The sequence below is a fragment of the Pristis pectinata genome, chromosome 38 (assembly GCF_009764475.1).
Source record: "Pristis pectinata isolate sPriPec2 chromosome 38, sPriPec2.1.pri, whole genome shotgun sequence".
In the NCBI taxonomy this organism is placed as follows: Eukaryota; Metazoa; Chordata; class Chondrichthyes; order Rhinopristiformes; family Pristidae; genus Pristis; species Pristis pectinata.
In genome coordinates, this window is record NC_067441.1 from 6,355,841 (window position 1) to 6,366,754 (window position 10,914).

Consider the following 10,914-nt stretch of genomic DNA (forward strand, 5'->3'; position numbering starts at 1 on the left):
ACCTGGAGAGTTGGGAACTTGAGGACAGAGTTCCTAACCCGAACCCACACAGTTCCCATGTCTGAAGTATGACTGCAAACAGACTCCCCATGTGGTAGAAGAATGCCTTCAGCTGGCAAATCCACCCTGCCAGTCTGGATGGTACACAAGTCATGTTTACAAGCTGGGGTGGAGCTAAAGTCAAATGTTCAACTGATCCAACAAGCCAAGGAGCAAAACAGGGACAGGTTGCCCACCAAAGACTAGATACCACCACCACTGGCACATCTGCACCACATTTCACTACCCACCAGAGCTGAGAGAACAAGCTCTGTACTGCTCCAACATTCCCAACTGGACTGTAGGCGAGGAAACCACCTGTACAACAAGTGTTGGGCAGATATTGGAAAAATGGATGTTTGGAGAAAACGGCAAAATAAAATCCAATCAACCACTTCCCCATCTGTGGGAATCACCCCCGATCAATAGTCCAAGCAAAGAGAACAGCATGATGGGAAGAGCCAACTCATGTCCAATACACTCACCTCTGAAGACTCCCCCCACCCAAAACAAAACCCTGCCTGCTGAAACCTTCCATTGAGCCATGGCTTGTTGCGTTTCACACTTCCCCAGAAGTGGCTCCCAACATCAGCCCCAAATGGGCCAGTTGAAAATGTTAAGGTTACACCCCACTGCGCTGGACTCTGTCCAGCTGAGGAAATGGTTTCACCTTATCCACCCTAGCAAATGCTTTAATCATCTTAAACACCTCAATTACATCGACCTTTCATCTTTTATACCCGAGCGAATACAAACCCTGGCTACACACCCCACTATCAGATGTCTTTCACTGACATTCTCCTTAACTAGGCATGTCCCCGAGCAACACAAACCACCCCCACTCTCCAAAACTCCTGCCCTACTACACAGGTGAAAACTCTCATTACACTGTTTGTCCACATTACACTGTATGGCCTACACCAGCAGCTGTTGGAGCCTGCAGCACTATTCATGCATTGATACTGCATCTATCACTTCCCTTTCGGGACACCCTGAGGAAGCTTACACAAAATCTGTGCTTAGCAGCTCCTGAGGATGAGCACTAAGATACTGGAGCAAATTCTCCTGCTCTGTAAAATGGGAGCCATGGATTCTTTACACTTGGGGTTTTAAACCCCTTTAATACCTCAGCCAGTCCCACACCAGCTGGAAGAAGAGGTTCAAATCTCTGACTGGAGCCCAAAAATCTTCCAATTCAGAGGCCAGACTGTGAATCACTGAGCCACACCCAGGACCGTAGCAACAGTTACCAGTGTATGGAGTCACACCAGCAGAAGACAAGCTGACGGCAGGACATCCACAGCCCTGCAAGTGCACACCTCCTTTGATGGCTCACCATTGCTACCTCAAGCCCATCGCCCTGGAAGATGCAGGTGGGGAAGGCTGGAGTTGCTGAGCACAGGGTGGGCCCAAGGGGGAATCTTGCAAACAACACCCCTTCTCTCAGGTAGTCCCTTGGGATTGAGAATGAATTGCTCCCACTCCAGCTCTGTGGTGTCCAATGTGACTGGAGGAGCCAGTGTTGGACTCGCTGACCCTGCCACCAGCAAGCTGGGGGTGCTCAACAGGTAGGTACTCCTGGCACATGACTCGACAGATCCTGACGACCTGAAGACCCCTACACTTGGGGGTAGTCCCAAGTGGACCCCCTTGGTGACCCTACCAGGAGCATAGCTCCAGAAAGCATCACTCTCGGGATCTCAGGACCACACAAGCTTTTCCACCACAACAAGGTGACGATCCATGGAGAAGGTAGACCGACAGTGACGTCCCTGACAGAGAACAATCCAAACAAGACCTCAACAGTGGAACAGGCGGACGAAGTTATTTCGAACTCAACGGTGTGAAGGCGGATGAAGGCCACAACAAATTCATCAGCTCCAATCGTCGTGGCTTCCATGCCATTGGAATCAGTTGGTTGATTTGTGAAATATCGTGTGCTTTTTGTAGTGCAACATCAAGTACATGTTAAACAAATACACGCACAGGCATCTTCACTCCGGGCAACGTGATGGCTGGAAGCTCCAAGTCAAGAACCGGCATGAAAGTGGTGAATACTTGCCCATAAATAGATCAACAGAACGAAGACCATCATCCTCAACCTCGAGGGACAGCCACCATGGCAACAACCCCCTTGGTGTGCACTTGGGACTTTGCACTAGGAGTGTTGCACTTCCATCCACTTCCCCGATGAGAGAGCGAGGACAATCTTAAACAGTTCCTCATTTCACTGGACTTGGAGCATCAGGCATCCTGTCAGGCAAACCTCACGGGCTGCCATCAAGACCAACATCGGTCTGGGAAAGTATGCCCCAAGTGGTGTGGGACAGTAATTGCGACCTTGACACTGCTGGGAGGGGGAAGCCCAGCAAAGAGAAAGCTGCAGCACCTACAAGAATCTTCAGCAAGAAGCGTCGAGTGGATCGTCCATCTCAGCCTCCTCCAGCGGTCTTCAGCCAATTCAATTCCACGCGACATTAAGAAATGGATGATGGCATTGGATGCAGCAAAGGCTACAAGTCCTGGCAACGTTCTAAATACCCTGTGCTCCAAGCTTGCTGTGACCTCGGCCACGCTGTTCCAGTACAGCGACAACACAGGCATTTCGCTCCCCCCCCCCACCCCGACAATGTGGAAATTTGTCCCAGTTTGTCCCAGGACAAATCCAATCTGGCCAATCACTGCCCCATTAAACAAAATGGAAGGGGTAATTGATGGTGCTATCGGGTAGCACTTGCCCAGCAGCAACCTGCTGACAGAAGCTCAGTTTGGGTTCTGCCAAAGTCACTCGGCTCCCGACCTCATTACACCTTGGTCCAGACATACACAAAAGAGCTGAACTCGAGGCGATGCGAGTGTAACTACCCTTGAGATCAAGGCAGCAATAGATTGGGTACGGCATCTCGAAGCCTTGGCTAAGCTGGAGTCAATGTGGAATCAAACCGAGCACAGAGGAAGATGGTCGTGGTGGTCAGAGGACACCTCAGCCACAAAACATCTCTGCAGGAGTTCCTCAGGGCAGTGTCCTCAGCCCAACCACCTTCAGCTGCTTCATCAATGACCTTCCTTCAACTGCACGGTTAGAAATAGGGGTGTTTGCTGATGACTGCTACCCCACTGTGATAAGACTGTGATAAGACTGTGTTGGACTCTGACCTCACGATCTACCTTGTTGTGACCTTGCACCTTATTGCACTGCACTTTCTCTGTAGCTGTGACACTTTACTCTGTATTGTTATTGTTTTTACCTGTACTACATCAATGCACTCTGTACTAACTCAATGTAACTGCACTGTGTAATGAATTGACCTGTACGATCGGTATGCAAGACAAGTTTTTCCACTGTACCTCGGTACAAGTGACAATAATAAACCAATATCATTGACTACTCCTCAGGGAATGAAGTCAACATCCAAATGTAGCAAGACCAGGATAATATCCAGACCTGGGCTGATATGTGGCACGAATGTTACTTGCCACCCAAGTGTCAGGCAGTGACAATTTCCAACAAGAGGAAATCTAGCTATCACCTCGACATTCAACAGCATTACCACTGGCAATATAGGGGTTACCAGTGACCAGAAACTGAAGTGCAGTAGCCATACTCCAACTGCTCTGCCTTCAGTACTATAATTCCAAGCAAACTCGTCACCAGACTCCGAGACCTGGGACTCAACACCTCCTTCTGTAACTGGATCCTTGACTTTCTGACCAACAGACTGCAATCAGTGAGGAGAGGCAGCAATACCTTCCAGCACAATTATTCTCAACACTGGTGCTGTGTAATGAACTGACCTGTACGATCTGTTTGCAAGACAAGTTTTTCACTGTACCTCGGTACAAGTGACAATAATAAACCAATACCATGGTCAAGAAAGCTCACCAGCACCTCTCCTTCCTCAGGAGGCTAAAGAAATTTGGCATGTCCCCTTTTGACACCAACTTTTATCGATGCACCACAGAAAACATCTTACCTGGATGCATCACAGCTTGGTATAGCAACTGCTCTGCCCAGGACTGCAAGACACTGCAGAGAGTTGTGGACACAGCCCAGCGCATCACAGAAACCAGCCTCCCTTCCATGGACTCTGTCTATACCTCCCACGCCTTGGTGAGCAGCCAGCATAATCAAAGACCCCACCCACCCAGGTCATTCTCTCTTCTCTCCCATCAGGACAGAGATACAGGAGCCTGAGGGCACATACCAACAGGCTCAAAGACAGTTTCTATCCCACCGTGATAAGACTATTGAACAGTTCCCTTATACGCTGAGATAGACCTCACAATCTACCTTGTTTGACCTTGCACCTTATAGTCTACCTGCAATGCACTTCCCTGTAGCTGTGAAACTTTACTCTGTATTCTGTTATTGTTTTTACCTCTACTACCTCAATGCACTGTGTTAATGAATTGATCTGTACAAACTGTATGCAAGAAGTTTTTCCACTGTACCTCAGCACAGGTGACAATAATAAACCAACACCAACATACACAATGTGGCGAGGGGAGCAGGTCAGAGGCTGAGAATCCTGAGGCAGGTAACTCCCCAGAGCCTGTAGAGCCTCCTAGAAAGCTCAAGTCAGGAGTGCGAGGGAATGCTCTCCCACTTGCCTGCAGCTTCAACAACACAAGCAGTTCGACGCCATCCAGGACACAGCAGCCCACTCGACAGGCACCCCATCCACAAACCCTCCACTCACTCCACCATTGACACGCAGTAGCAGCGGTTCTGTACATCTACAGGAGGCACTGCAGCAACTCACCGAGGCTCCTGAGACAGCACCTTCCAAACCCACCACTCGAAGGACAAGGCCGGCAAAAGCACGGGGAACACCACAGCGGAGGTTGCCCTCCAAGACGCACACTGTCCTGACTTGGAAATATGTCGCTGCTCCTTCACACCGTTGCTGGGTCGAAATCCGAAAACATCCCCCCTAATAGCATTGTGGGCATGTCCACACCTCAAGGGCTGCAGTGGTTCAAAGGGCAGCAGCTCACCGCCACCTTCGAGGGCAGCTGGGGATGGGCGAAATAAAATGCTGGCACACATCCCTCGAATGAACTAAATAGGTGCCAGCAATCCAAGTCTCAGGGGCACAAAAATCACTGCTGGCCGGCACACCACAATCCTGAAACATTCTCAGGCAGACAGCGGCTGCGCTAACACAATGAAGGCAAAACCAACATTCCTTCAGTGTTACATCACCAAATTCCTAGAGCAAATTGACAAGGAAGCACCAAGAATTATTTTAAGAGCCAACACCACTGACACCTGGAATAATTTTAAGGACAATTGCTTAATGCTGGCTCCACTTATATCAGTCTTAAACAAACCGCTTCCCCACACCCCCACCCCCTCCCCCTCCCAGAGTACTTTGGAAAACTTAGATCTGAAAGCCTGTTTATAGCAAGAGGCCATGGGAAACATCAGGTCAGCCTAGAGGATGATGTAATGAGTCCTAATAGTCTCAAGTAACAGTGCTAGTGGGCAGGGCAGGACTGTCAAGGCATGGGATCAGTGACCAGAGCAATGCGATTAAAACTGCCTGGGTTGTTGGTGTCCAGGAGGGGGAGGGGCAGAGCCATTGCAGATAACAGGATCAGAATCCCAGGGCCAAGTGCGAGACGGAGCCAGTAGACAAGCAGACAGCAGACTCAGCGTAGAGCTGCAACACCAGTTACAGGTGCTGTGACCCACCCACATTTCATTCAAGAGTTCTAGTGTTTCCCTGGCAGCTGCCTGGATGTGGAAAGGGGTCAGTCCGGAGTTTTTTTCTGGCAAGATCCAAAGGTGATAAAGGTTAATAAAAAGCTGGATAGAAAGGTTAGTTTTCTCCTGTGTCTGAGAGCAGCAGCGCAGAGGCTTAGGGAAATGGCTCATCCAAACAAAGATTGGCGATCACAGGTCCAACAGGACTCTGCGGCCGTAGTTTACACTACACATCCTGTTTCACAGCTCGCTTCTATTCAAGAGCGGCACCTCCATCTCCTGCTGATTAAATGGTTCACATAATAGTGACACCCACTGTAGTTAATTTATCCGGGCAATGAACTGTGACTCAGTTGCGAGCATCGAGGTTTGAAGCACTCAGGGCAGCAATGCATTCATCGTTTCCGTGTCTGTGACATCCTGTACAGTCAAAGTCGAGCACTCCCCACCTCCAGCAACAGCGATCAAGTTACTACAGCAGCACAGAGTCCCAAGACTGTCAACTTGGTGAAAGGAGTTTAAAATGCAGAGGCGGCTGTACTTAAATCTGCAATAGAGCACTCATCATGGGAAATGCAAATGCCACAACTAAGTCATAACAAGAGACTGCAGATGTGCAAAACATGAGCGGCTGGAGGAAATCAGTGGGTCAGGCAGCATCCGAGGAGGGAAATGGACTGTCAGCCTCTACAGATGCTGTCTGACCTGCTGAGGTTTTCCAGCAGCTTGTTCTTTGACCATAGAACCCAATTTGGCTCAAATGTTCCCTTGGGAAAAGAAACGACCGCTCTCACCGAGGTCTGTCCCAAACACAATCCAAGGCTGCCAATATTCCAGGGCAGAGGCAAAATAACAGCATTTGCCAAGAAAACATTCCAAAAAAGAATAAAATCCAGCACCCCATCAAGGAGTCAGGTTAAAGTTGATCCAAACTGTGCACCCACAACGAACAACTTCCCAAACACAGCAACATTACAACTTTAGCCCAAACACGCCATAAAAGCCAAATCCTAGGGACATCAAGACGGTATTTGATCGAGTCTGGTGTCGAGGAACCTCTCAGTCAAAAACAAACCCATCACTAGAAGAAAAAGATTTTACCCGTAGGAACAGGGCAACTACCACCCTTACATCTCCAGGTAAAACCGTCCATCCCCAGACGCATCAAGTCCTGGACTGTCGTTCAATGGCAAGTGGCATTCAATCTCCAAAACTGTCATGACAGGAGCACTACCTCCTTCCTTCTCCGGATCGAGGACAACTTCAGTCCCGAATTCTCCCGACCTCTGTTGGGGCACACCAGCTATGAACCAACCCCAACAGGTCCAACAACGAGGGGAGTCAGGATGACACGGGGGCAGGTCTCTGCTGCACAGATCCTGCATTCAGACACACACCACTTACAGCAAGGGTGGCACATGAACAGGGACACAACTTTCAGCGAGTCAAAAATCTCGGAGTGATAGTCATTGACCTCGGGGTGGGGTGAGTGTGCAGTGCACACGCTCCTGTCTACATCAATGGTGCCGAGGTTGAGAGCTTCACGTTCCTAGGAGTGAACATCACCAATAGCCTGTCCTGGTCCAACCACGTAGACGCCATGGCCAAGAAAGTTCACCAACATCTCTACTTCCTCAGGAGGCTAAAGAAATCTGGCATGTCCCTGTTGACCCTCACCAATTTTTAACCGATGCACCATAGAAAGCATCCTATCTGGATGTATCACGGCTTGGTATGGCAACTGGTCTACCTATGACCGCAAGAAACTGCAGAGAGTTGTGATCACAGCTCAGCACATCACAGAAACCAGCCTTACCCCCATATACTCCGACTACACTTCTCGCTGCCTCGTAAAGCAGCCAGCATAATCAAAGACCCCACTCATCCCAGACATTCTCTCTTCTCCCCTCTCCCATCGGGCAGAATATACCAAAGCCTGAAAGCAGGTACAACCAGGCTTAAGGACAGCTTCTATCCCACTGCTATAAGACTACTGAATGGTTCCCTAGTACGATAAAATGGACTCTTGACCTCATTCTACCTCGTTATAGCCTTGTACCTTATTGCCAACATGCACTAAACTTTCTTGTAATTGTAATAGTTTATTCTGCACTCGAATGAACCAGTGAAAGGAAAAACCCTTGAACCTCCAGCCTCTCTCTCTACTAGGCATGTATCCTGCTGGAATGCAGCCAACACAAGCGGAACAATCCCAAGATTGGAACTCAGACACTGGAATCCAAACTGCAGCAACCATGCCCCAGATTTTGACAGTGGCATTCCATTGGTGGGGGAAGGGGAGATGACACAGAACACAGACTTATCTGCAGTCGAACAGGGAGACCATCATACAGACTGGGATCTGCAGCCAAAACCGGGCTGGATTCATGAAAGTGGAGGTTTGTTAACTCAGGCACTAAATGATAGGGGCAAGAAAGGAAAGGGGGAGAAGTCATGCAGGAATAATGAACTAACCCAGCCGAAAGTTCCCAGTATTGCACACCAAGCTTTGGGCCAGGTGGTGTTTCTGACAGAAACTACAAATTCTCCAGATGACATCCTGCACTCAAAACCAGCACGACTACTGTCACACCAGCCTCCCCGCCGACAATTACACATACGTTGTAAGTCAGTCCTCCTGGTGGAAAGGGCTTTAATACAATACTTCCCTATCTAGGATACTCTGCCAGAATGAAGTACTTTACACCTGGGTCTAGACTTTAGCTCCACTAGCATCTCTTAACGACTGGAAATAAACTTTACAGAAAAAAACCGTGGCAAGGAGTGTCCCAAAGCACAGCATTAACCCTGTACAGCAGCAGTTCAAGGCAGTGGTCAAGGGACACACCCACTACCCAAGCCTGAGGAGGGAAACCTCTCTCCAGCCAGCAGAGATTATTTTACCAGAGGATTTCTGGAATGTCACAACAGTCTGCCACACTACATTGCCTACAGCACAAGAGGTCTGTTATGGATCATTCATTCATTGCCCCTCTGACCCTGCACCCAAGGAGAATGCCCCCAACTCCGCACCCGACACAGGAAGAGGGGGCAAGGGGAAAGTCCCCCAACACTGTGCCCAATAGGGGGTGGTGTGGCAGGAAGAGGGGGAATGCCCCCGACCCCAGCCGCAAGCAGGGAAGAGGGGGCGAGATGAGGAAAGACCCACGACTTTTGAACCAAATAGGGCAAGTCAAAAGGGAAGACCCCCACCCAAGGATGGAAGAGGGGGCAAGAAGGTGAAAGAACCACGCCCCCGATCCTGTGCCGGGGGGGAGGGAAACGAGACATAGGGGAAAGCCCCCCCAACCCTACGCCCAAAGAGGGAAGAAGAGCTGAGGAGAAGGGGAGCAGAGGGAAGAGGAGGGGGTGAAATGCCCCCTGAGCCCACACCCAAGGGTGGAAGAGGGAGCAAGGAAGGGAAAGACCCCCCCCCAACCCTATGCCCAAGAGGATGTGGGGGCAAGGGAAGTTGGGAGAAAGGGGGTGAGGAGGAAAAAGGAGGGGCAACGCCCCTTCCAGCTGACACCCAAGGGCAAAGAGGGGGCAAGAAAGAGAAAGACCACCCCCCCACCTTATGCCCAAGGGGTGGTGTGGGCAGTGGGCAAGGGAAGAGGTTGGGAGAAAGGGGTAAGCAGAGAGGAGGGGTACGGAGAGGGGCAATGCCCCCTCCAGCTGACACCCAAGGGGGAAAAGACCCCGAGGGTGGGGGCGGGGGGGCAAAGGAAGGGGGAGGGGGGGCAAAGGAGGGGGAAGGGGGGGCAAAGGAGGGGGAAGGGGGGGCAAAGGAGGGGGAAGGGCCCCCGACCCTCCCACCCCCGCGGGGGCCCGGCCCACCTGTTGAGGAAGGCGTTGCCGAAGGCGTTGAGCTTGCGGAAGGGTTTCTTGGGGTCGACCACCAGCGCGTTGCCGGGCACCACGCCGTCCTGCTCGCCGTACATGACGGCGATGAAGGAGTCGGTGGTGGGCTCGGGCCCGATGCGCATGCCGGGGAAGTCCTGCTCGATGAGGTGGCGGATGAAGGTGGTCTTGCCGGTCGAGTACTGCCCGACGAGCAGCACCATCGGCTTGTTGTCGAAGTCGGCGTCCTCCAGCGCGGGCGAGTGGAAGTCATGGAAGCGGTAGGTTTCCTCCAGCGGCAGCAGCTTCTGCGCGTACAGCCGCTTCAGGCCCTCGCTCACTGTCTGGAAGAGCTCGGGCTCCTTCTTGCGCCGCGCGTCCTTGCCGATCCAGCTGAACATGACGCCGACCGTCCGCTCCCTCCGACCGCCAGCCGCCGCGCCTGCGCGCCGCACGCCCACCGGCCTTATATAGGGCAGGGAGGGGACGGGGCGGGGCTTCGCCGTCCGCTCTCGCGAGATCTCGTCGGGCCGGTGGGCGGGGCCTGGCGGGTTCTCGCGGGATTTTGCCTGCCCGTTGCCGGGGGAACGGAGGGGCGGGTCAGGTGGAGGAGAGGGAGGGGCTTAGGGAATGAGAGGGTGAGGAGGGGAGGGGTGAGGAGGGGAGGAGAGGGGAGGAGAGGGGAGGGGGAGGAGGAGGGGAGGAGGAGGGGAGGGGAGGGGGGAGGAGGGGAGAGGAGGGGAGGAGGGGAGAGGAGGGGAGGAGGGGAGAGGAGGGGGGGAGGGGAGGGGAGGGGAGGAGGGAGGGGAGGAGAGGAGGGGGGAGGGAGGGGAGGGGAGGAGGGAGGGGAGGGGAGGGGGGGGAGGGGGGAGGGGAGGGGGGGAGGGGGGAGGGGAGGGGGGGAGGGGGGAGGGGAGGGGAGGGGGGGGGAGGGGGGAGGGGGGAGGGGAGGGGGGGAGGGGGGAGGGGAGGGGAGGAGGGGGGAGGGGAGGGGAGGGGGGGGGAGGGGGGAGGGGAGGGGAGGGGGGAGGGGAGGGGAGGGGGGGGAGGGGGGGAGGGGGGGGAGGAGGGAGGGGAGGGGAGGGGAGGGGGGGGAGGAGGGAGGGGAGGGGTGAGGAGGGGAGGGGGGGAAGAGGAGGGGGGAGGGGAGAGGGGAGGTGAGGGGGGAGGGGAGAGGGGAGGTGAGGGGGGAGGGGGAGAGGTAGGTGGGTGGGGGACTGGGGGGTGGAGGAGAGGGAGGGGGTGGGGGGCTGAGGGAAGGGGTGGGGGAATATGGGGTGAGGGGTGGAGGAGGGGGATGGCGGCTCAGGGAATGGGTGGGTAGG

General features: G+C 53.2%; 1 protein-coding gene across 1 annotated transcript in view; it reads right to left on the reverse strand.

The window, feature by feature from the left end:
- Positions 1-10,027, reverse strand: part of LOC127586994 (EH domain-containing protein 1) — a 45,681-nt gene extending 35,654 nt beyond the window's left edge. The window contains exon 1 of the mRNA XM_052045070.1: positions 9,587-10,027. Coding sequence (XP_051901030.1) covers positions 9,587-9,990 — 404 coding nt within the window. The 5' untranslated portion in view covers positions 9,991-10,027. The remainder of the gene's footprint in view (positions 1-9,586) is intronic.
- Between the last annotated feature and the right edge of the window lie 887 nt (positions 10,028-10,914).